The following is a 26323-nucleotide window of genomic DNA, read 5'->3' as shown; positions in this document are numbered from 1 at the left end:
TTTCAATTTTTATAATGTCAAATGTCAGAAATGTCAAACCAACACCTATTTAGTGAGACAAAGTGTGAAACATTTTTATTTTCAGTGTACAGGTACAACTTGTTTAAAAGAAATAAAATCCTAATATTTTATATTCTTGAAGTTCATGAAAAACAAAACAGAAAAAAAAAAAAAAAAAGGTCATGACAGTTATTTTAAACAGGAGTCAGTTTGGGGACATTAGCAAGGAGGGGGTACAGTACACCAACGTCAAGCAAATAAAACAACCATCCATAAACACTTTAAAAAATACCAATTGCCTTAATTAGTGGGGCACAAATCCAAAGTGAGAACTCATTAAATCTCAGTAGAGGCAAAAGGAGGAAGATCAATATGCTTGAAACGCTAAAGCTGTGGTAGGATTAAATAAACCCCAACATGTGAACTAGAAGATCAGGGAGGAATCAGACACTTGCATCAAATGTCAAACTGTGATGTGAAGAACCAAGTGTCAACATGCATTTCTTACCACACCAAAGAACATAATTTCACAGTTAGTTTCTTTATGGTTGTAGGAGAGCTCAAGAGATTATCTGCTGCAGTGTGACCAATTCAAAGACCTGAACACACTTGGTTCTCTGTGAGCTATGACTGATAACCCTGATCTTGATAAAAGGCTTCTAAAAAAGGTTGTTATAATACAAGTTTCAAGAGGACAGAATAGTCCAAATACAGCCATGTATTTTGACTTTTCTGGGGACTATTAATTTTCACAGCCACATTCAGCGTTTCACACAATGTCAGAGCAAAGGAGGCTCACATGCCATACTCCTCAGACAGATAAAAGGAAAAATCCTCATCATCGGTATCGTCGTCGCCACCAAGGAGAGTCATGGTTATGAAAAATCTGAGCAGGTCTAGCTCATCTTCATCATCAGAGACATACTTTGGGAAGCAAGAGAACAGTGAATTACACAAACACTACCATTTTTATTACAAACTACAGAAAATTTATAACAAAAAAAAAAAAAAAGGGGGGGTAACTGTACTTACTGAAAATGCTACACGATTTGGACGTTCAACATGTCGATAAAGGCACTCCGTTTTAAAGGGACAACATCCATTTCGGTCATAGAAACAGCATGTCTTCTTACTGAAAACATAGACAAGAGAACAGCTGAAGGCTTCTGCTGCACATGTGCGTCTCTCAGACGGACCACACAAGTTCAGTTCTGGCTTGACATTTCAATCCAAAATGTTTTGAATTAAAAAAAAGGGCCTTAAGTTTATAGTTTAAAAAAAAAAAAAAAAAAAAAAAAAGACCCGTTAAGTCTTCAGAATGGATTTGTAGTTCTGAGTTGCGATATTAAAAATCCAGTTAATCAGGGTAAGTCAGAGAGTGACATCTGAGAACCACCTCCCAAAAAAAAAAAAAAAAATTGACTAAAGCCCTCACCAAATGTTGAATTTTAGTTAGGATGATGCAAAAAACTTTCGAGAAACAGCTGTAGCTTTGATTATACTGTAATTTATTTACAATTTAGCAAACGCATATCCAAAACAATTTACACTAGGGGGCAAAACTGGATACACTGTCTTGCACAAAGACACATTTACATTCAATGAGAAGGTTTAACCTGTAAACTACTTACTGAAGACGGTCACTAGAACGCCTCAGCTGCAGCCAGTCAATTTCTAACTATAAGAATGGCTTTCTCCAGCCATGTCATGAGTCAAAACGTCCTCAGTCAAGTCACTGAGCCCCACCTTGCTCCCCATTTGTAAATCAAAAGATTGTAGAGAATGTACCTTTACATACCAGCAGTCTGGTGACTTTTCTGTGAAAGTTAGTTTCATAACTGAATCTCACCTGGCTTTCTTCTTGAATGCAGCAATAACACTTTCCTTTGCAGGACCTTCAACCCAGTATTTGTTTGGCACATAAAAGGCAGATCGTACTCGGCATTGTGGGCAGGTCCTGGAGTATGAAAAGCACACAGGGATGCCGGATCAAATACTTTGGTTTTGTTTTTCCTTTTTACTTTCAGTGGCAACAAAAACACACCTTACAACATCTGGCCCAAAATCTTTTGATTTCCTCCAGGTCATGATGCATTCTAAACAGAAGGGATGATTGCAGTTTGGCAAGATCCCAAAAACTTGGCCCCTCTCATCCGGCTTTTCATAGACCTTGTCCATGCAGATGCCACAGGTCACGTCCTTACTCTGCAGGACAGCCTCCATTTCCTCCGATTTACTTTTAGGACTAGACGCCACCGCAGCAGCAGCCCCATCTACTCGTGTTTTAGATGAGGTCCCCTAGAAAGAACCTTAGAGTCAGTAAAGGAACCAATGGGTCAAGGTAGTTTAGGTTTTTTTTTTTTTTTTTTTTTTTAAATTTACTAAATGATCCAGCAAATTAGAAGCAAACCTCATCTTTCCCATGGCTGGCATTTGCTAGGGCATTCTCTGAGCTCTGAACAGACTCCAAATCAGTTTCTGCAAAGAAATGACCACAGTGAGAAATGATTTGGACAGTTGCACATGTGACCCCTCCCCAACACACACACACAAAAAAAAAAGAAAATACCTTGTGACTGCTCCTCTGCAATATCTTCAGGTAGGTGCCCAACATCATGCTGAGTATTTGCAGACTCTAAACCATTGCATTCCTGCCTGGACATCGCAACAGTGCGCAGAAGAGCTGGTTCCGACCCTCTTCTTATAGATGGAGCGTGAGCCACACTGGATGAGACAGCAGGCACTGAACCCCTTCTACCAGTAACAGCTGTCCCAACTTCAGGCTGCAGGATATGGAGATACCTGGTGGTGGAAACAATGAACAAACTCTGGATCCTGCTTTTGTTACTTGGGGGAAGAGGAAAAACAAATAAATACATACCTGCAGCGCTCGCCATACCAGCATCCACCTTTCTGAAAGTACCTACATATTTGGGATGATGGCATGACAGTCCACTCATGTCGGTACTTACATCTAGGACCAAATCTGCAATAACCATTTAGGAAATGTCTGTAATGAAAAAAGAAAGTCAGTTTCCACACTTGCTCTCATGACTGTCATAGCTTCACATTCTCACCTGTTCACTTTCATTGTTTATCATGTATTTAACAGAGCAGAATGCTGGACTGTTCATGCAAGATATAATTAAAATACTGAAACGTTTAAAGCAGCAAGTAAATAGAAAGGCCTTAAAAATGACGATGCATTTGTCAAATCAGTCTTCAGAAATTCAGGTTTCAGTGCAAACTATCCCCTGTAAAAGGTTTTGTTATTCACTAGCAGTACCTGTGACAAACATTTGCCCTACACAAACTACAGACACAAAGCAAAAAAAGACGTTTAGTTTTAGGAGATTTTTTATAGCCATGCACCTGAATTGTAACAGCACATGAAGCCATCTCAACCAATGACAATCACCTTTTCTGATACCAGGCACATGGTAATGCAAAGGGAGATAAGAAATGCAAGAGACACTTGTAGGAAGCCATAAGAAATGTTTCTCAAATTATGAAGCATGCTGTAATATTGTCTTTCAATATTAAAATTGAAGCTTCAAAACAGGTACTGAAAAAATTGTGTGTAATGTTTTTAAAGACCAGGCTTCTGAAAGTGAGCGGAAATGGAAACAAATATGTGCGTTGATTTAAGTCGACATATTTATAAATGAAGATAGATCACTCATAAAAAGAGCTACTTGCTATATCAAAGGTTAAGATAGAGGAAGTATGCTAAGGATTTTTACTCAGTGAACGAGAAACGTTGCTGCACAGCTGAGCATTGACTTTTAAAAATGTATTTTCTTTAAATTGTAGAGAACTGTTAAAAAGCAGAATGTGCATTCCAACATTTTTAACAGGCATCTGGTGCATATCAGACAAATCCACAGTCATTTCATACCTAAAAAAGGCATAAAACGACGATTTTAAAAACAAAAATAATTGGACAAGAAGGTTTATTTATTTATCCAGAAATTTATTTTAAAGCTGCACGTGTAAAATGAAAACCGTCTGAAAACAACGACATTGTTACTGTAGCCTCTGCGGTAGCACAACAAACAATGAGAGGAGGAATTGCCGTTACCATACAGCTTTTATCTAAATAAATAAAATGTAAATAAAAAGCTCACAATGCTTTAGCAGTAAAGTTTAATAAAAAAAAAAAGCTGAGGAGCAAAACCCAAAACAAGCAAGAGTTCCTTAACGGTTTGTTGTCGTTGCTAAGTCCGTGTTAGCCATCTCAACTTCCGGATAATACTTGATCACGATGCAAGCTCTTGATTGCTTCAAATCTACACTATTTGTAACCCCATATCCTAAAACTCTTTCTGCTTAAGTGAAATATCACTGTTTACTTTAAACGTTTTCTTGTTGTCATAACGGCCCCACTGAAGGGTACCTCAAGTTGTTTCTTCTAAAAATCAAAACACTTCTCTGTCTGCCTACATTTTTAGTTTTTCTGCTTACCTACAGATGCTTCCATTACGTGTCGAGTCCATCCTCTGTATTTTGAGCCAGCCGCCAAACAAACAACCCTCCTTACTAAATAGTTTACAGCTGGTTATTCTTACTAATTAACGCGGCAACTAACCAATAGGAGCAGGATGTTGGCGTTCCTGCGTTACGTACTCCAGACCTTATTGGTCCACAGGGCTGTCAATCAAACTAGAACGCGCTGAAATTAAAACAAGCAGAACTACAGCAGTCTCTCGTGACAATATAATTAGTTAGCTATGAACTGCTCCAAATAAATAAATAAAAAATAAAAATAAAAAATAGGAGAAAAATCACCATTAATATTTCTAATAAACTTTATACTTGGAAAACCCATTAAACTTTTAGATAGCTTACATGACAATTAGGTTAAAATAAAAATTCAAGTCACAAAACGTTTTTTGCTGAATATGTCAATCCAACAGTTGCAGTTGCAAATAGGTAGCTTACAAATACTTTTTGGTGTAATTTCTTTCATCATCAATCTGCCTTTGGTAGCACAGCACAATGCATGTCTTATTAATTTAGCAATGTGCACAAACATCAGAAATTAAGGCAAAATTTCAGAGATTTGATGGAATAGTGGAATACTCATATTAGAGGTAGATGGGAATCAAGACAGTTAAAAGTAAAAGAGGAGACCGTTGAAGTGTGCACCAGAGCTGGCATGAAGTCCTTTTAGTGTATCTTAATTATAAACAGAAGGAATAATATGGAAAAACATCTGAAAATGCCTAAATTTGGGCAACAGTATAGACAAACCAGACACACAAAAGGAGTAGTAATCTACGATTGTGTATATGTTGAATACAAAAACAGCATATGATAATAAACTCTGGTTATCAACTTTCAATCATCATCAAATTTCCAAAAAACAATATTATGGTTCAGTATGCTGGTTTAAAATCAATTCTGCTCCACCATAAAATCCAAATTTCTTGTTAAGGAAAGGTTTGTTGGTTTGATTGATGATATATTTGGTAGGAACTAAACTAAACAGGAAGTCATGTAAAACCAAACACATATACTTAACACATGAAATAAGATAATTCACGTTTTGCCCTTTACAAATATGATCAACAATTACAAATAATTAGTAACATAATTACAAAAAAACTAAACTAACACAACCCAGAACATGGCAACTTCACTGTATTTTGCATAAACAAAAACAATGCTGAATTTCAGAGGGTTGTGTGTTTATAGTGTCAGACTCGGGCAGCACAGTCCAAAAATTACCACTTGGGTAGATGGCTTCAAAACAAAACCTAAGTAACTTGGATCTCACATTTATTGACAAATGGAAATGGTATTGCACAGACAGTTGCATTGAGAGCTCTCTACACTGCTGGAGCCAGCCCAGTTTGTGTTGTTTAAACCACATGGCAAAGTGGTGGTAATTAATGATGAATATGATAATAATGATGTAAACAAATAGCAATTTGTGCATCTTCAGCTTCACTGGAAGTCAGAACAATTACAATCACTCATTGTAAGAAATAAAAACGGAAAACTTTCCAAGTTCAACAATGCCATTGGTGTAAGAACATGAATTGCTTTCCCTTTGAGGCAAAGCAGAGGCGAGGTGAGTAAGAAGCAGCTCTCTCTAAACACTTTGCTCTGAGGATGAAACAGGAGCAGCCTCCATAAGAAAACATATCACTCTTCCTGTTAAGTGACCGTTGTGGGAAACTAAGGCTTGCAGCAAATGATTCCAGATGCTCATCGCACGCAGTCACACATACACACATTACTGTGCTGAGGGCAATGCTGACATTGTGAAGACATTGCTGATTTTGTTAGCCCTACCAAGTGTCTGTGCCTCATCTGCATGTTAAAAATACATGCATATTTGTGGAACAGTGCTTGAACCGGATGCAGTGTGTTGTTATAACCGTAGATTCAGTCTGTAACAGTATTGCTAAAATCAGTCTGTGCTGGAGATTTCTAATACATGTCTTTGTAGATCTCCTGTAGTAAAGGGTGGAGCGAGGTCTCTGACTCAGTCTTTTTGATCTTTTGGACAAGCTGAGCATTTTCAGTAACCAACTGGCGAAGGTCAGCCATCTTCTGAAGCAGCTTAGGGAAGAGGTAGAGAGAGTCAGAGTGGTTTGCTTGAAGATGGAGGTCCAGGGCCTGGAGTATGTTGTCCTGGCTTTGCTCCACCTGCTTCACGTTCATAAGCCCCGGACGATCTGAGGAAGAGAGAGAGAGAGAAAAAAAAAGATGACTAACAATTTCTACAGAGCAACCGAGCGAGGCTTTTATGACTGATTAACTATTACGGCAAACATTAATATGAATCATTTGGTAATATATAATAACATTGAAGACACAAAATGTCTGAACCTGGTGAAGCAGAGCTACCCCGGACTCTCTGCAATGCACTTTTATATATATATATATATATATATATATATATATATATATATATAATAAAAATTTGTGGTTAATTTACATGATTCCATTTAATCTAAGCTGACAAACCTTCCACTTTGCAGATTTAATGCTTATTGTGTTTTGGTTTTGCACAACTATTGAGAGCTGATGTCATGAAACCTCACAATGCCAAACAATCACTGGAATAATCAGCTGACAGATTGATCATGCTTTCCCCCCTTTTTCCTACATTTCTTAAAGTTGGATTTAACTTAGAGTATTGTGCATGACTCATGAGAAACTTCACGTATGTCGGTTAGAACATTTTTCCAACTTTCACACATGTATCAGAAGTGTCACAAAGCAGAGCAAAAGCAGCTGCAGTTTTCTGAATGTGCAGCTGCTCTCCTGCAGTTCTGTTTGAGATGACAGAACTTGGCCTGATTGGTTTAAAGCGTTACTAACAAACATAACATCCACAGTTTTATGCTCACAATTTCTGACCTGTATAGGTCTTATGAAGCAAAAAATGTAAATTATGTAAAATATTGATGAAAATTATGACGATTGTATCCAAGACTTTTTTGCAATTAATGAAAGAGCTATTATATCTTTAAATTCTATCACTTCAACTTTAATGAATGGCTCATAAACTCAGCTTACAGACCGGAAGTGGACAGACTGTTTGCTACCATCCACAGAGGGCGCTTTAGAAATTTCCTAAAAGCTTCATTGTTTAAAGGGTCTCCATTACGCTACTTTGACTTTTCTGAGCTTTCTACCGTTATAGTGTTAAATATTCAAGACAAGTGAGCGACGCCATTTTTTAAAATTATATAAACGCATGTTTCCATGGCGTTGAAAACAACAGATTTTAGAGAGTTATTTCTACTTCAATATTTTAGTGACGTTCCAGGGGAGGGGGGACTCAGTTAAAGGTCATCTTCTCCAGATTGTGCACACTCTCGAGCAGAAAGGCACACCCACCTTCACCACTCAGTGTAAGGTTTCAGTGTCAAAATGTCACACAAGAAATGCTGCTTCGGCTGTCAGGGACAGTAGTATTTGTTCAAATTCCCAAAGGAATCAACAGCCAGACAGCAATGGAGTTTGTTTTTGGGAGCCAGCCACAGAGTTGCGCCAATGTTTGTATTTGTGACCGGTACTTCACCGAAGACTGCTGGATGAATAAGGGCCTGTACAACGAGGGATTTGCGACCAGGCTTTTGCTGAAAGGAGGGGCTCAGGGCGTTCTGCTTGTTTTTAGCAGAGGCTGATCTGAGGGCCTACGAAGAGGATCGATAAAAAATAAAAGTGTTTGTAAAAAATGCTTGATTAATTTCTGCCCTTGTGGACTCACATATTAAAATCAGCCTGAAACTAGCATAATATGGCCATTTTAATCCCTTGTTAAACTACCAGTGCTCTTGTGTTCGTTTCATTAATGGAGGACAAAAAGCAGTAAAGCCAACTTGGGCAAAGTTTACAAAATGAATGCATCTGAGAAGAAGTGTGTGGAAGTAGTTTGGGTTCTACGCAGTCGATGGCAAAGTAACGAAGAAAAAATAGCTCTTTGTTAGCTCTGTAAAAAGCAGCTGTTCTACTCTACAATGACATCAAATCTGAGGATTCAGCTGACAGCTTGTCATCCAAGTGAGGCAGTGGGTGCACCACAGAAGAGCAGAGAAAATCAAAGGTTTTGTAAACTTGTAAACAATGATTCCAAAAATATCTATACACTCTAACTGATGTGCTCAATATTTCATGTTTCTCCAACTCCATAGCATAAATCAGACAACACATGACATTACTGCCTAAGCTCCAGTTAAGATTTCAGTAAGAATTAAAACATACAATGGTGGAAATATCTGTTAATATCATGTGAAAAATTAAGTGTGTTACAGACTAACTAAAATTAACAAGCAGTAAATCTTCATACTTTACCAGCAAAACCCTCAGGCTTACCTCCACAGAGAATAATGGCAGCAACAAATAGGGCCAGGTCGCTGTCATCCAACTCCAGAGCATTGAACTTGACAGCAAACTCAAACTTGGGCTCCATGATCTCACTGAAGGGCTTCCTTAAGCTGCGCAGAAACTCTCTTGTCACAAAGCCTTTACCGTTGGCCACCAACAGTCCATCTTTGTTCATGAGAGATGGCAACATGGCGAAAATAGCTTCATGAACACCGTACTTGAGCAAAGTCACCTGCAGGAGCACAGAGTGGGATGTCCATTAGTGTTTTGTAGAAAGCTACACACAAGCAAACATGTTGTTGGGGTGACAGTGACTTACCTGGTCATTAAGGAAGAGGTCCACAAACCCCGGAATGCACTTGGCAAACTCTGTGAGCTCTCGTACAGTCTCCACTGTGGTGCACTGACAGCGGTAGAACACGTGAACTCCTATCTCCTTGGTCAGAGGTGCACCTGGAACTAACTGGCTCCATACTAAACCACTTTCTGCTTTCCAGAGCGTGTCCATGTCATAGATCACAAAAGGCTGACAGAGTGGAAAAAAATATACATTTTTAACAATAAAAATTTAGAACTATTGTACAGCTGATAAGCAGTTTAAGGACATTATATATTGACAATCTGAGTAAAAACAGGAATAAAAAATGGCCAATAAATTAAGTTAGTTTCTGGTTCTCTTCTAAATTTTCAGATGCAAGTAAAATAGTTCCTGTTATCACAAAAGACAAATACTTTATAATGAATATAAGACCCCAATGCGGAAAGAAGCACTCAATTCTGTTGTATTGTGTACTATTTCTATTAAAAAGCAGAGCAGTTAAAACCATGTTCTTCTGACAAGAGATGCAATGACATCCACTTTCAACTCTTGGATAAATGTGTATCTAAACAGGTAAAAAAAAAACTAGAGGAAGAAAAATCAGACGGAAAAAGTAAAAAAATAATAATAATTTGCCATTAATGAATTTTATTTATTACTATAAAAATCTGAGGTCTGATTGCTAGAAAACTTACTGAGGTGCTGCTGGTTTTGCCTGTCATTATGCTGCGGGCCCTCTTCTTGGTCATACTGAGGTTCTTCAAGTAAGCTGTGTTGACCTGTTTGGCCAAGGTCTTTAGGTCTGAACCACCTGGTTTGCTGAGGTTCAGCTCCTCTGCAAGAAGGCCTGCGACCAGCTTCTTCCTCTCTGCCTCGGGCATACGTCCATATCGGATCGCTGGGCAAACACACAATCACAACACTTATTTTAAGTGAACATTCACATAATAAGCAAGTAAAGATGCCGGGTTTTATTACAGTATTTACAACATTTTATTTTGATAATGATAGAAATTTAGTTTACATGTTTTCCCAAACAACAATTATTAAAATGGTAGATATTTATTGTTTATGAGAGATTCAATAAGATTATACTAATCTAAACCCCTATCAGATACCTTTTTGAGTCTTAGATTTTATTTAAAGTAGTAAATCATAGCAATAAAATTTAAAACTAATTTGCAAAATTGATTTAATTCTCACCATCATGAGACATTCCTAAAGCCAGGCACTTCTGGAAGCGACAATATTGGCACTTGTTGCGATTCTTCTTCTGAATCTTGCAGGAACGCTCACAGCGGTCATATTCCAGTTTCATTCTCACGGTCCGCCGGAAAAAGCCCTGAATCAGAAACAACGCAACTGGTTTAACAACTCGCATCGTTGGGGGAGTACGAAAAGTGCTGTTGTCAACCTTTTTAATCTTACTAAGACGTCATGTGGTTATATACAAGCTGTCTTACCTTGCAACCTTCACAGGCGTGTACGCCGTAATGGAAGCCAGAGGCCTTGTCCCCGCAGACCTTACACTCCACACTGATACCAGACCCTGTATTGTCTTCTCTGCCAAGACGCAGCTGTTCTGACAGTGAGGGTGATGAAGTATGGGAAAGGTCTGCATTTAAAAAAAAAATGAATGAATAAATAAATATGCAATAATAATTCTTATGAATTATGCTTTGTGCCTAACTATGTTATCTTCATATTTTGAGGAATATAGTCAAGATTTTACCTGTGTAGCTGGATGACGCACAACTGTTTTGCTTGTTGTGATTTTTCTCCTGATCTTGATCCTCTTTCTGTCTTTTATTCTGGTCCCCTTTAAGGTCTTTACAAGCAAGGACTTCTTCATTCTCTTCCTCATCTTCGCTTTCCCTGGTCTTTAACTCCTGAAAGTCTGTCAGCTCCGACACACTTGTCCCCCCACAGCTGTCTGAGCCTCCGGACTCTCCTTCTGGTGGCGTCCACCTGACATCAGCCATGTCATGGGGGGACTTGGGCTTGCTGTATCCATTTACCCTGTCATGCTGTTCTGTAGCAGCTTGCTGAAACCCTTCCATGGTTCCTGCTGAAGTTGACTCAGTGGCTCATCGCTTGTCACGTAGCCATCATAGCTGCTTTTGCTAAAAACAGAAGCAATTGTTTCATTAATCTTTTACTCTGTGTTTGTTTGGTTACCCCACAGTCAGTCAGTTACAACTGGTTTTGTTTGAGCAGGCAGTGAATGTCCTTGATAGTAACAGGCTTTCAACATGATATACACACACACTGTCATCTGGATTATCTGTGGAGCAATTGTAACAGACAACCAAAGGCCCCACAACACTAAAATCCCCTGTTTTGATCATCCAGTTAAACAGTGCTCACTTTTTTTGCCCGTAACAACTTCAACATGCCTACCCACACTTTCATGTAATAATTTGTCTTTGAGATTAATGACATTATTTAAAAATCTCAGGTCAGGAGAAAAATAAGGACTAAAAACCTATGACTCAAATAAAAAAAGATTTCCTGTCCAAACTGTTTTTGGTCTGACTTTTCCACATCCTGAACATTCCCAGATTTCCTCTGTCTCTACTGCAGCTTGGAGACATCTGTATTATTGTTTGCCTCAGGTCCATGGCAGGGTGCTCGGTGTACTTGGTGGTTGCTTTAAGGGGAAAGGGTGCATGCACTGTGTACACACTGTGCTGCTCTGAAGCTGGTGGAGGAGGTGGGGGTAATATTTTTACCCCGTGGCCCCCTAGTGGATCAATTCCTCTATGTGTGTAGCTTTGAGCTGTGACAAACCCCGCAGTTTCTGCTTATTATGAAGCAGATTTCAATATGAATACTGCAATTACACGGTCTCCAAAGGCAAAAAGTATGGTTGACCACATTCTCACAAGTTTTCGAGGAAGAAAACACAGGGTATTAAAGGTGTTGAGACTAGTTCAATGGACAACCTGTCACACTGGTTCTCAGAAGTATCTGCTAACTTACTGGGGATTGTGAGTCACTGACGGGGCTGTAACTGTATACAAGCGTCTGAGATATGAAAGGACGGCCAAGTTACAGACGAGTCTTCCATCAAACTTTTTTTAGAGACAGTGAAAACTATGTTAGACCCATCACTGAGCTGTTCTTGCTTGCCCGTCGGTCGTCGAAGAATCGGCTCAGTTAGCTAACTCAACCAGTGAGCTACTAACCTTGATGTTGACTGAGTACTATCATTAGCTAGCTGTTAGCGTAGCTAACCCGCATTCCCGTGTGTTCCTTTAAATAACGTTAGCTGGCTTCCAAGTTAGCTTACCTCTCCCAGTAGTGCCGCTGGTTCAGAGAATGTTTACGCTATGGCAACCAGCTAAAACAAACAGAGAGTGAAAGCAGTCCTGTCCAGAATCGATCGGCTGTTGACAAGTTGTTTGAAGTCACCACCAGCAGGGAGTAGGCTAATAGCAGAGGCTAACGTCAGACTGCTAACTGACATAAACTTGGACAGATTCAGGCCTTCATGTAAATACCGGGCTGATAAACTACCGAGCTTAAGAAACGAGGAAAAGCAGAACTGGCGCCGCTGTTTGCTACCACAAATCATGCATATAAGCAAAGTTAAATGGTAATCTCTCTCTCTCTCTCTCTCTCTCTCTCTCTCTCTCTCTCTCTCTCTATCTCTATGTCTGTCGCTCCTTGCTTTGCTGCTTCTACTCTGCTTTCCTTTCCTTTGCTTCACTCCCCCTTTCCTCCTCCCCTTGTCACATGTCAGGACACAGCGCCCCGCACACATCACATGCAAACAGCTCAGTGGTGCCTCAAAACTTGTAAGCCCTTCCTACTTTCTGCATAAATACAGATTTCCACATACTTAGGAATATATTGTGAGTGAACAAATAAAACAAACTGCATAAGCATATTATCTTTGGCAATATTCTTTATTGAGGTAATATTTTTTAATGCAGAGTGCATATGTGAGGATTTTTGTGGGCTTAGATTTTTCCATTTTTTTCGACATTGTTTTCCCGACTTCCCTTCCTATTTTTCTTGGCAGAATTGTCAAACCAAACCAGGTTAAGTACAAATCCATTTTATGGTCTCTTCAGAGATCATTTGTTGGTGACATGAATCACAAAGCACTGTTCCATCTTTCCCCTCACCTCCCCACCAAGAGAACTGGTCCAAATATACAACATCCCCATCGTGCTTAAATTGTAATGTACTGTTTTTTTTTTTTTTAATATTTTTTTCTTTATATAGCTCCAGTCATTGAATTTGCGTGCTATGTGTGGAAGTAGATTTACTGTTGAAATTGGTCAACAATCTTGAGCTGGTTTATTTTTCATTAGAAACACTTTTTAAAAGAGGGGGACTTTGCTGGATTAAAATAAAAGGATATTCATAGCTTAAATATCCAGAACCATTAAATCTAATCCAGAAATAGTGTACTCGGTTAGCCTTGCTGGTCATTTTTCTTTTGGCCCAACAAACAGGCTAATCAGCCATGAGTCTGCACCCATAATCTCATGGGTTTAGTACTTCTGAATAAAATATATAATTCTCTCAAGAATCAAGTGTTAGGTAGTGTTTTTGTTGTTGTTGTTTTTTAACAGATTTTTGCTATTAAAGCTGCTATTTTTGTGTCAAAATCATGTGTGTCAAGTCCAGGAAATAAAGTCTCTAGTGTATTAACATAAAATATACATATACATTTAATATCATACTTAATATGTATTTATTCTTTATTTGTAACCTTTAGTTGTTACTATATGTCAGGAACTTTATTTAACCTGCTTAACAGATTATTTAAGAATAAAAAAAAAATATCCAAAAGGAGAAAATTCTTTGTTCCCACTAACAAATAAAATGAAAAGATTAATAACTTGTATTCTGTAAAACCCTTTGGGTAAGATATTTGGGGTAAAAATAAATGAATAAATCCAACCAGCGTGCAGTTTGCACAGTTTGTCAGGTGATGTCTCTCTTTGCTCAGGTTTAAACAGTAAGACAGCTATGACACATTTTACTTCCAAAAATGAGGTAGATTCAAATGATAAACTAAAACGGATGTGGGCGTCAAAATCTTCCACGTGCTTTGTATTTTTTTCTTTCTTTCTTTCTTTTATTTTAAGCTGTTTTAGTTAGTTGAAAGTGTTTGTCTTTTAATACCGTGTTACACATTTTCTAACTCAGAAGAGATACAGGTCAAAATCTGTTTACTGCATCAAGTCACTTTTTTATTTACAATAATGTTATGTCACATTAGAAACAGGAAGTTCTCTCCCCTCCCCTCTCAGTCTCTTTCCTGTTTTCAGGAGCAAAATGGTGGTAAAAACCAATACCGAATCATCTCTCTGAATCAAAAGTTACCTCCCTCCATCCCCAAACATGGGTATCTTTTCAAATTACAAAGCCAAACAAAAGGAGCTTCCTTCACACACTATATGAATGTATTTCTTTTTAAACATGCTAACTTACCATCAAGTCTTTCTTCTAGCTCTTTTCTTTGCACTGAGGTATTATTTTTATTCATTACAGGTCTTATGCGAGGTGCAGATAAAAGAGCAGTTTGCTGAAAAGTGGGAATTCTCACTGCTGTCTTTCGATATGAAGTCAGTAAATTCAACATTATTAAAAATGGTAGCACAGTAAGTTCTGTTTTATGTCCAGATGTCCCATGGCTTTCATAAGTTCACACATCAGACAACAGACAACCATATCCTTCCTGTCAGAAAACGTCACTAGTTGTAAATCAAGTGACCTCTCTGATTCATGTTTTAGGGGATATCCATGCCTCCGTTAGAGGCATGCGAGTGACGTTTCTCTATATCACACCCAGCTCTTTTGTCGACATTTTCTTTGCTCTCCTCATCCTGATCCTCTGACCCTGATCGCCTTCTGAGACGAAGCCCAGGGTCTCTCTGTGCTGGGATCTGGAAGCTTGAGAAAGAGCTTCCCAGAGATGGTCTTTTCTCTAAAAGAAAAAAAAAATGACATGAAAGAAAAGAATAAATAAGCTAAAATAAATCTCAGGTTTGTTATAAAGCACTTCAGGTAGGAGGGTGCAGATATGAGGGAACATACTTGTCTGAAGATAAAGAATACAATTTAATTAAGTTTATTTGCAGGACATAATGAAATTAAACAAACATCTGTTCATTTGTAAAAAATCACTCTGCTTAATATTCACATCCACACATTTGTCCTTATTTCTCTAAATGTTGAAACTTAGTATTAATGCTGACACCAGCATAAAAGAAAAACAAGAAAACAAAACCACTAAAACACAATGTGAGGTTTTGTCATCAGACAGCAGTTTGATGGACTTGCTATATACTGGCAAGCAAACCTCAGTGAGTTAAAGAGGTGAAAAGCCAGCTTATCAAATACTGCATTTGTCATGTCTTTGAATGTACCACCTCTTTATATATATGGACACTTACCGCCTGGTCCAATCGGCCTCATCAGTCTGTTCATCTGGACGTTCCAGTGTTTGACATTGGTGCTTGCCTGGCGAAGCTTTCTTTGGGCAGCCTGTCAGATGAAAAATCTCTGAAACATCCTTTTGCTACAAACATCAAATACCAGGAAGTAAACAAACGGCTGAATATTATCGGGATAGGAGGGACACTTATTCACATTTCTGTAACTACAACAAATAATAAACAGCATTTATGAAGTCTGAATAAAATTAAATGTCTTATTATTGTTAATTATTCCAACATGACTGGGAAATGTTGCAGTTGCATCTTATATTATTGTTGGTGATTCTCAGCAACTCTGTGATAAATGGTAAAAATGGTATTTTATATAGTACTTTTATTGTATCTGGAATGATACCCAAAGCGCTTTACATTATACATCACATTCACACACTGATGGTGGAAGATAACCACAACCCAGCAGGAACAGTTTGGGGTTCGATGTCTTGCTCAGGGACACCTTGACATTAGTTCGATAGGCCGAGGATAGGACCGGCAACCCTCATGTTACAAGACGACCACTCTACCCACTGACCCATGCAGCCCCTAGACCACCAAGTAATAAGACCACCAAGACCACCGCACAGTAATTTCTTTAACCTAATAATCTAGTTCAGTAGTAGCACAAACATCTTATTTCTTTCTATATTTTTTGGTCCTAACATAATCTCCTCAATTAATGCAGAACTGATGGTCCTGCATCTGATCATCAGGTTAAATTCAATAAAAAAATCTTAACTCTACGGTTCTGTGAGGTAATTGTTTGGATTGTTTGATGTTTTTTGTTTGATTTTTCTACTGTTGAGACACCACAGAACCAAGCATTCATTTGTGCACTGTAAGCGGCAACCTCCGCCAGTAAAATGTGAAGCCTATGCTAAGTGCAAAAAATTGCAGTTCACCCCTCATCCACTAGGGGCTCTTTCCAAAACAGATTCAATCCCCATAGACTACCATGTTTAAAAGAACCAACATGTTTGAAGCCTGGTACAAAAAAAAAAAAAAGCATTTTCGGATTATTTTAGGGGGGGGGGGCATTTAATCTTGAAATTCAGCATAATTAGGGGTGTGTCCTTTTGATTGACAGGTATCTGATATCCGTGACAAGAAGGGAGAGTGCAGTACCACAATAGTTTTTAGCCGGCTAACAGCACGCCTTAGCTTTTGCCCACCTAACTCTGTTAGCTTGTACCTCTTTTCCCATTTTTGGATTTTCTGGGAATGACGCCACACGTGTCGCTATGGTGACAGTGGGAACCGCCCAATGAGCTTCAGTTCAGCTCTTCAGAAACCTACGGACCTCACATCTATCTTTTATATACAGTCTATGATCCATTGACACTCTTTCTTTTAAAGAGAACAAACATCCCTTCCAGGTAGCCATTCCCACAAACTTCCCCAACTTCAGGATAAAGGCTGTTACATACTCCGAGGGAAACAAGAACTTTTTCCTTGTTCTCCAGGCAACAAGAGCAAAATGATGTAATTTTGCTCTCATGGACATAAAAACACAGATACTCCCCATGAAGTAATTCCACCCCATCACAGATGAAGCTTCTTGTATGAAATGACTGGACCAATACAAACTTTTTTCTTGTTCTTGCAGTCTCGAGAACAAGAACAAAGTTCTTGCTTCTCGTGGAGTATGTAACAAGCTTAAAGGCTGTTACATACTCCGTGGGATGCAAAAACTTTTTTCTTGTTCTCGAGGCCACAAGAACAAAATTACGTCATTTTGCTCTCATAAGTTAGGAACATCTTGCAACTTGTTCTGTACACATCATCCAAACCGACTTTACTTCTTTAAGCTTGTTACATACTCCACGAGAACAAGAACAAAGTTCTTGCTTCTACTTGTGTTCTATACATTTACGTATTTTCTCACCTCCTCGATCAGCTGTTCATTAAAACCGGTTTAGCATCGAAACAAGGGAAATGCCACAGCCAAAACATTCCACTTCATTCTTTTCCGAGTTAACAATGCCCACCTTAAATGTCTGAGCAATCACACAATACGTCTCAGAGCCCCACGAGAAGAAAGTTCTGCCCGGCTGATGTGTCGAGAACACATCGGTTGTAGCTCAGGATGAAGAGCAGTTGTCTTCTAACTGGAAGGTCGGTGGATCAAGTCCTGACTACATGCCTAATTGTCCTTGCCTCTTGATGTGTCTACTGGTGTATGGGTGAATGTGGCATGTGGTGTAAAGTGCTTTGAGTGGTCAAACTGACTGGAAAAGTGCTATATGATTACAAGTCCATTTACCAACCACCCGCAAGATGTCTCCATTCATGTGTGGGAGTGTAGCCTCCCTTCTCATGGTCCTCACCAGAGGATCAAGCCTAGTAATTTCAACTTCTCTCTCATCTTCAGGTCAGCCTGACAGAAGCAGCCAATCTCTCTCGGTTCTTTTTTGCAGCTGCAATCCAGATGTAAAATCTTCTCAAACCAAGGAAGTTTTCCTCCAAAATAGCAGCTTGGTTAGCCACTCTGCTGACCTCTCCAGCTGAGACCAGTCTCCTTCTCCTGGGTAGCAGCAAGCTCAACATAACTGACACGCAACTGGATTTAGCTGGACAAAGGATCTCTTTCCATATCCTTAAGGATCTACCATTTCCAAAGGACTGTGGTAACAAAAAACACATACTGGGCTTTAGCAGTTAGCATCAATGTTAGCTTTAGCATAGCATAGCTTAGCATGGTCAGCTTAACTGTATAATTTGCCATTTAATTTTGGTTTTCACTGACTTTTACTTTGAGTTTATGTTGTCGAAATTTAAAGGTTATTTTAGACAAGTCATGTTTGCTCTCGTATGCTAAACTAGCATTTCTAACCTGGCATCTTTGGAATTCCAACACACAACCATTTTGATTTGTCTTTTACTAATCTAGACAGAAGAAGGGACCTCAAACATATTCTACTGTATCACATGTGTTGTTGCTTTTAAATGCTAGCACATGTGGCTACATAGACAAAGAACCACATGTTTACTGGTCTCCATGACAACAGCAGCCATTTTGTGGCCTCCTTGTTTCTACAGCAACAGTGGCCATCTTGTGTCTTCACCAGCCATACAGTAAAGTCCCCATTCTGCCCCCCATTGTTTATCACCTCAATTTACATTGACACCTACACATGCATACACAGACACAGTCACCCTCTCACCAACACAGGTGATTCTCTATATTATAGCATTATATAGTAATTTCTTTGCACTTTTTGTTGCAACATTATTTTTCACACGTTCTATTTTTATTATTTTGATAGTTTTCCTAATCTTGTTAATTATGACACCTAAATGAAATAAGTGTTTTATTTAAAATGACCTAAGACCTTTATTCGTCATTGGGTTTATTAGGTAACCATGATCTCATAGCTCATAAGCCAGTTTTAGTAAAGATGTGAAGGGGAATTTCTCCACTGGTGTACTGTAATGACTGCTGGTTGCGGTCAGTGCTCAGATTCACAGCCATCATTACCTGCTCTGTGCTTGTCATTCTCGTCCAAGACTGACACATACAGAGTCAGACCCTCGAGACTGATTTTAAGATATAGTTATTATTTCTGGAATTTCTCCAGAGGTGCCCCGTAATGTTTTACATTAATAATTTTATTGCCCATAGGCACTTATTAATTATGTCTAAGACTTGCTCCTACCAAACCTATCGCTACCTACCACAACATCCTGGTCAACTCTGTGCCGGTTGGCTCGGACCTCTTCCAGCTGCCTCTGCGCCTCCTCAAGAGAGCGAGATTTTGCCTCCATTTCCTGCTTCAGCTCCTGCTTCTCCCTCTGTGTCTTTAGGATGTACTCCTCCTGCTCCTCCTGCAAGGCCATCAGGGCTTTCATTTTCTCCTCTTCCTCAGCTAGTAACCTAAGCCCAACAGAAAACACAAATATTACACTTTTTAGACCTGCCACGGCCACACAGGGCCTTTAGTGAGGCATCCTGTATGATCAGTGCATCACGAAATTCTAGCTGAGAGAGGATAGTGACATACTGATTCATGTGACAGCCATGTTTAACAACTTCCTTTGCCGGCAGCTTAACTTCCTGAGGAACTTAACGCAACATAACCTCAATGGTTTAATATATTTGTCTGCATGCAAGAGTGACCCTGATATACAGCTTAAAGCACTGTTATGTTACATATCTTAATGGCTGCATATATGGATCAATATTTACCCTGCTTGAGCGTAGCGGAAGGCCTCTTCATCCAGTCTGGCTTTAATCTCTTGCTGCAGTGCCTCCTCTAAACGCTTCTGCATCTCCTCTAGCTCATGAATCCTCTTCCTCTGCCTCTCTGCTTCTTCCTCCTTTAGAGCCATCTCTGCCTGCATGCTGACCCGGGCCTGGAGATGCACAGAAAGAAGAAATGATTCACTGTGTTTGTTTTTCTGCTTTGTGAATTTTTCCTTCTTGGCCTCCAGGCTCACCTCCTCAGCCTCACGAAGCTGAATCTCCAGGGCACGCTGGAGCTGTTCATGCTGTTGTCGCCTCCTCTGTTCATCCTGCTCCAAGAGCACCTGAGCCTGTTTCTGTGCCTCCTTCAAGAGCTCCAGCTCCGCCAGCTTGCGCTCCCGTTCTTCTTGCAAGGCCCGAAGCCTCTGTAGCTCCTCTTCTTTGGCCTGTCGTCTTTTTTCCCGCTGGTCTCGCTGTTCCCGTCTCTTCAGCTTCAGATCTTTATGGAGAGACTTCTTACCCTCCACATGCAGCCTGATGGCTGTTTGAATGGCTGTGAAGAAGATTATGTTAATGTCTTGAGAGGAAGATGACCTTTTTAAGATTGATTTATGAGTCAGAGAGCAGGAGTCTTCTCTGACCTGAAGTCCACTCCTGTCTCTGTTTGGTGTCCGTGGCGCTCATTTCATAAGTCTTGGAAAGAGTTTTCAGACAAAACATGCACCTCTTTCCATCTCGGTCTGGCAACACCTGATCAAACAACAAACATACATTTTATCAGTTCATATTTGTTCATCTTGAGATGTTTTTTTTTCTCTCTCTTTCTTGGTTTGCATTTGTTCCAACAATATATTAAGTATACACTGATGAGGACAAAAAATACTTTCTATAATGAAACATGGTGCAGTGTGTACATAATAACATTCAGTTTGATACGTTATATTTTTATTATTTTAATAGTTTCCCTAATCTTGTTAATTATGACACCTAAATTAAAAAATGTTTTATTTAAGATAAGATAAGATAAGATAAGATAAGATAAGATAAGATAAGATAAGATAAGATAAGATAAGATAAGTTAAGATAAGATAAGATAAGATAAGATAAGATAAGATATGATAAGATAAGATAAGATAAGATAAGATAAGATAAGATAAGACCTTTATTCGTCCTTGAGTTTGTTATTAGGTAACTATGATCTCATAACTCATTGGCCAGTATTAAGGGAAATTTCACATGAAACTGGGTAACATCTATGAAGCCATTGTCACAATATGACTCACGCATGTGCAGGTGTAATAAATTTAGAGGTGTAGCCCTGACAGATCAAACATACCGATCATCATCTGTTCATACTGCTGTGAATGGGCCAGGTTCATTACTGATTATAGCATAATTATGAGAAGCGGGGGAACAATCTCTGTCTTCAACGGTAGTACAATAAAACTGAGTAATGGAAACTTAGTGAAGTTTCAGTGTTTTAGCATCAATTTAAATAAATCACAAAACCCAGAATGTAAAACTTTTGAATTACTGCAGAACATAATGAACTAGACGTGGAGAATGGAAACCTGAAAACAAGACTAATGTAGACATCTCCCCTCTCAGCAACGTCAGTCTTCAGTTTTCACTTTCATTTTCAGTGCAGTAAACTGCTGAGCAGAACATTTTTCTATCTGTCACCTTTCAGAAGTCCAAATGAAATATATATGGGTTTATGATACTTGTGGCCATTTAGTTCAGCTCAAATACTCCTTTGACCTTTAATGCTGAATGATGCAAACACGTTTCTGAGCAGGATATGCTACAATGCAGATGATATAACATCCAGATCCTGGTCTTGTTATATTTTTCGAGTTAATAGACTCGGAAAGGCTGAACCATTAGTCAAACTAATATCTGCTAACCATTCCTTTTAGCTTCATCATGTGGCACCTTAGGGGAAACCCAACCCTTATGTAATTACAAAGCTATGTTGAGAACTGCAGAAGAAAGCAAATGCGTAGGATGATTGTTGTGTGTGTGTGTTTAGCTTTGAACACTAACCATCACCAGCTGCTTACCTCCACGCAACAGTTCCCATCCAGGGCTATGTTTCCTTGGCAGTCCTTGCGATCCTCCCCAGTATAGTAGTACAAGTTGCTGGGCCTTAAGGTGAACCAGCGCTCCTTCCAGTTCCTCCTCAGCTGACCTTTCTTCCACAGATAACCCTGTATACATCCATACCAATACATACACATAACGTCACTGACACAAAGTAAAGTATGATAGGAATGAAACAGACTTATCTGGTAGCATATCGGTCTCCTACCTCTTTGAGAACATCACCAACTATCTCCCTGTATACTTCCTCTATGGCCATGCTGATAATGCTCTTTTCAATTCCTTTGGTTATTTTTCCAGAGTTCATCAACTCTAGAAAAATCCAGACAGTAATGCCGCTCTGCTGTACAGAGTCCTGGGAGAAGAAGTCCTCTATCTCAACACAATTGAACTCAATACTCATAGCCATGCATATCTTCTTGAGGAGGTATTCCACCTGCAGATGGAAATAAGTGGTAATGACACTCAAAATGGGGCAAAAAGTCATAGGCATTCATTTCAAGTACTTATTTTATGTACCTTTGCAGTATTCATTACTTGAAATAATTTTTTCATTTGTATCACTCCCCTAAATGACCTTTTGTAGACATCACTGTAGAGCTTAAAAAATGTAGAAATTGATCTTCTGCTTTTCAATTTTTTTAAAAAACACCATCGTTAAAAATCACATCCATTAACAAAAATAGCACGCAACGTAATTTGTGCTGTTTGGTGGCTAAACCTACTTTAGTAACACTGTAACACTCACAACACCACAGATTTCTTTGTGCTGTGGTATGTGTGAGAATATTGTAGCAAAACTAAAGTGGATGACAGTCTCTTAAAACTCTGCATGAAAGAAACTTCTCTGCCCTTGAAATTTGAGGCTTTGTCTTGGCAACGGCTGTGAAAAATGCATGACAGGAAACCAAAATGAGAGGTTGCAAGTGAGAAACAAGCCCACACCGTTGCATGAAAAGAGCACCGTGTTCCATGGTGGCAAAACGAAGTTTCAGCCAATGTTCACGGTTTTTCAAGATCCAACTCTATTTTTAGGTCACAGATTACTGACTACAGTCCCACAATTACAGTCAACAATGGAGCGAAATAATTTAAAAAATGTATGTGGCTGAGGTTAGACACAAGAGGGACATTCACACAATATGATCTTGTTGTGTTAATTCTTGTAGGAGAAAGTGAAAAGAATGCATGTATTCTAGTGAAGCCCACCTCATCAGGAACCATAACCAAGGGGTACTTGTCCTCAGAGAGAAAATTAAAAAGGCACCAGAGTCGAAAAGCATCCTTGTCAGGTAGAACAGAGCTGCTGCTTCTATTTGGCTGGTAGTTTTTCTTTGCTGTGAGTGTCCAACAGAGCTCGTCTACGTTTTCCTTTTCAAAAGATCCCTCCACAACCTACAGCAACACAAATGCTATCATTAAAAACTACCTAACTGCATAAATGCAACAAGAGCAAAAAACTTGTGCTATTAGTCACCTTATCCAGGATATATTTGTTGAGGTAAGGCATGTAACCCTGACTGGAAACTGGGCCATCATCGTCATCCCTGAAGTGCTCCTCTAAAGCGACTGGGTCATGTGGGATACTCAAGACTGTGCACAGGTTGTGAGACAAAACCTGAAAAATCACAATGAACAGAGAGGAAATATTTAAGAAAGGAAAAAACTTTAACTGCCATTATCATTGCTAAATTAGGTGCTGTAATGTTGTATTTCAGAGCTTTGGTTTTCTGCTGTTCTGTATTTTGAGATGAGAAAATAAGATATGAATTTTGATGACATTTTAAGTGTTCAGTCTATTTCAGCCACCCTTCATTCCTTTAAAAAGCTGTTGGTGAATCTGGGAGTCAGATAGACCTAATGAACATTTCTGTTATATTAAGTGGTTAAGAGATAACCTGATTTCTAAAAGACATTAAATTGTCCTTCAATTCTTTCTAGTCTAATAGTGAATAAAAGGCATGACTTGAAAAGTTTGAGCATCCTGCATGTAAAGTACATTATTAACATATCCTTTGAAACATATCATGACTTCTAAATGCTGCGCCAGACAGTAATCTTTCAGCTCTTTTCTGGGAGACTTTCTACAGCAAAAGGCTTGTATCTCCAATAGATTCTTGAGGCATCCTTTTTGCCCCGCTTGTTCATATGCATCCAAGTGAGAACTGTGAGAGCCCTGAATAAAACTTGGCTTTAGGCTCTCCATGTAATTCAAAGTGGATTCTGACTTATGTTGTTGAAGACAACACCTTCCTCTTTGTAGACATGCCTTTGCTTATATGTGCCAGAGCAAATCACAAGTTAATAAAACTCTGAGACATTAGTTTAAGGTATCTAAGAGTTTAAATCCCCTGGGTTGTTCAAATTTCTATGTGGAAGAATATTCCCCTGTTTAATATGTTGCAAAGAGAAAAATGTTGCATGTCACTTTTGATGAAGAGGAAGTTTTTACTTAAAATGCAACGTTCTTAAATACTATAGTCTATAGATTTATTAGGTTAACTGAGCTCTAATTCACCACAAGGCTATTAATGTTATTGTTTTTCACACTAACTCTATTGATAGTAACTTACAGTTACGATTGTAGAAGAAAGTACATTGCAACATGTGTGAGCTTATTGCATAGTGAATAACGTCCCTCAGAGGCACGGTATTAGAGCCTGTTTTGTTACTAATAACCAACATGAAATAAGAAGCTGAATGATAACTCAAAATTAATGATAAACGGAATTTAAAATGAATGATAAACTGTCATATAAATTACAGTGTAACCAATGTGCTGTGGGTAAAATTTAACGACTAATGTTTTATTTATTCAATAAATATTTTTCCTCCTCATATTAAATTTCTTTGACTAAAGTAGTGCAACATCTTGAGATATTTGCTGCATGTTATCAGACACCTACTCTGTGTGTTGAGCCATAACCACATCCTGTCTCCAGTACTCTACAACATCTGTGAGCTTCTGAGGCCACGACATGCAAACTGCTCGCCTGAGTGCCTTTACAAAACGAGGTACCTGTAAACAGGCTGCATGTTCGCAGGGGATAAGCCCAGTCACAAGGCCAACTCGCTAGGAGCCTGAAGTGCCAGCCAGCACATTGTAGGAACGTGGAGGTGGCTGTAAATGGAGTTTGAGCCACATGAAGCACTACTGACATAACAGTGAGATCAACAAAATGTACAGTGGCTTCGCTGAGGCCCTGTGGCAAGACACGACGATCACCAGCATGTTTCCACTTTGTCTTTGCTCTCACTGTAACAATGTTCTTTTGAGTATACTCTATTCAACAGGCTGTTCTCCAGTGCCAGATGTCCCTTTGCACTACAAGATGGCACATCGAGGCCCAGTGTGAGCCCAGCTTGGAGATGAGGGCTCCCATTCATATGCAGACTGAGAGCAGACTGTAACGCTCTTGCTCATGCCAGACAGAGGTGCATATTGTGCTTTCTTTCAGCAATGTAAGCACTTTACTTGAAATATGGGGAACAAATTTGTTCCTTGTTGCAGGGTATGCAGTTAAAAAAAGAGCTTCACACAGGAAATATTGATGGTGAACATCAGACTGTACATCTTTATTTCCTGAAGCACAGGCTTAAATATGACGAGATAAACAACAAAACATTTTTATAGATTTAGTTTTATAAAAACCTCAAACTTTTGTCCTGTGTGACAGAATACAAAGTGAAGTAGAAAACTAGGCAGCCCAAGTCTTAGATTAGAAAAAGAATATGTCTTGTAGTCCCATCGTCCAGGTAGAGGAACCTCCACTCACCTTCAGCTGGGACTTTGACACCTTCCCACTCTTCTCCAGATCCAGGGCTGTAAACCCGTACCAGATGGACTTGAGCAGCTCAGACCGCAGGTCCATGTCTGCTGCAGCGATATTTTCTGATTTCCTCCTCTACGTGTCTTCTTCTTCCCTCTGCTGTTGACACGGGCCCCTGAGTGAAAGGCAGACAAACACACGCACACACACACACACACCCCACTGAGTTGGCGCTGTCAAACAGATACTGCACGAGGCTGTAGCACCCCTGTGGCAGCGCCACCTGGTGGACGATCATGATTACAGCTAGAAAGGGAGCGTTCCCTCTATCTGTGCTCTGGTCCTGCCTTCCAGTGGTGGCATCAGATCATAACAATGAAAAATGCTTAGTTAAAGATACAAATACTTTAAAAGAATTTTAATGATATATGGTAAATATATTAAACACGTGTAGTTATGCCAAATGCTGGTATGTTTGAACTGTAATTACAGCTGAACTGAGAAAAAGCAGTTGTTTTTAGAAGGTTTGCTTGAGGTATTTCTATCTATCTATCTATCTATCTATCTATCTATCTATCTATCTATCTATCTATCTATCTATCTATCTATCTATCTATCTATCTATCTATCTATCTATCTATCCGGG

At 39.1% G+C, this 26323-nt stretch overlaps 3 protein-coding genes across 5 annotated transcripts; all 3 read right to left on the bottom strand.

The window, feature by feature from the left end:
- Positions 1–35: 35 nt before the first annotated feature.
- mkrn4 (makorin, ring finger protein, 4) lies at positions 36–4619 on the bottom strand. 3 transcript variants are annotated; one of them, XM_042004907.1, is made up of 8 exons: positions 4465–4619; positions 2882–3010; positions 2570–2802; positions 2411–2478; positions 2045–2298; positions 1850–1957; positions 1033–1132; positions 36–924 (listed from the first exon to the last, which is right to left on the bottom strand). In XM_042004907.1, the coding sequence occupies exons 1-8, from the start codon at positions 4494–4496 to the stop codon at positions 796–798; spliced, it is 1053 nt and encodes a 350-aa protein (XP_041860841.1). In that variant the 5' UTR covers positions 4497–4619; the 3' UTR covers positions 36–795. The 3 variants fall into 3 exon arrangements, with proteins under 3 accessions (XP_041860841.1, XP_041860842.1, XP_041860843.1); XM_042004908.1 differs by having other exon boundaries at positions 1039–1132; XM_042004909.1 differs by having other exon boundaries at positions 4469–4527.
- Positions 4620–5154: 535 nt separating this feature from the next.
- Positions 5155–12877, bottom strand: ppardb (peroxisome proliferator-activated receptor delta b). The gene is made up of 8 exons (XM_042004905.1): positions 12459–12877; positions 10899–11289; positions 10630–10781; positions 10370–10508; positions 9862–10064; positions 9167–9373; positions 8836–9079; positions 5155–6686 (listed from the first exon to the last, which is right to left on the bottom strand). Exons 2-8 carry the CDS (start codon positions 11224–11226, stop codon positions 6439–6441), a joined length of 1521 nt encoding a protein of 506 aa, XP_041860839.1. The 5' UTR covers positions 11227–11289; positions 12459–12877; the 3' UTR covers positions 5155–6438.
- A 1473-nt stretch (positions 12878–14350) lies between these two features.
- On the bottom strand, positions 14351–25921 carry LOC121652240 (differentially expressed in FDCP 6 homolog). Its single transcript, XM_042004904.1, has 11 exons — positions 25684–25921; positions 23385–23525; positions 23117–23302; positions 22116–22343; positions 21868–22014; positions 20446–20554; positions 20059–20357; positions 19808–19974; positions 19297–19495; positions 15583–15673; positions 14351–15113 (listed from the first exon to the last, which is right to left on the bottom strand). The coding sequence occupies exons 1-11, from the start codon at positions 25777–25779 to the stop codon at positions 14917–14919; spliced, it is 1860 nt and encodes a 619-aa protein (XP_041860838.1). The 5' UTR covers positions 25780–25921; the 3' UTR covers positions 14351–14916.
- Between the last annotated feature and the right edge of the window lie 402 nt (positions 25922–26323).

This window comes from Melanotaenia boesemani, chromosome 13 (genome assembly GCF_017639745.1).
Source record: "Melanotaenia boesemani isolate fMelBoe1 chromosome 13, fMelBoe1.pri, whole genome shotgun sequence".
Taxonomy (NCBI): domain Eukaryota; kingdom Metazoa; phylum Chordata; class Actinopteri; order Atheriniformes; family Melanotaeniidae; genus Melanotaenia; species Melanotaenia boesemani.
The sequence above is the reverse complement of the archived record's forward strand: the minus strand, read 5'-3'. Positions and strand labels throughout refer to the sequence as shown.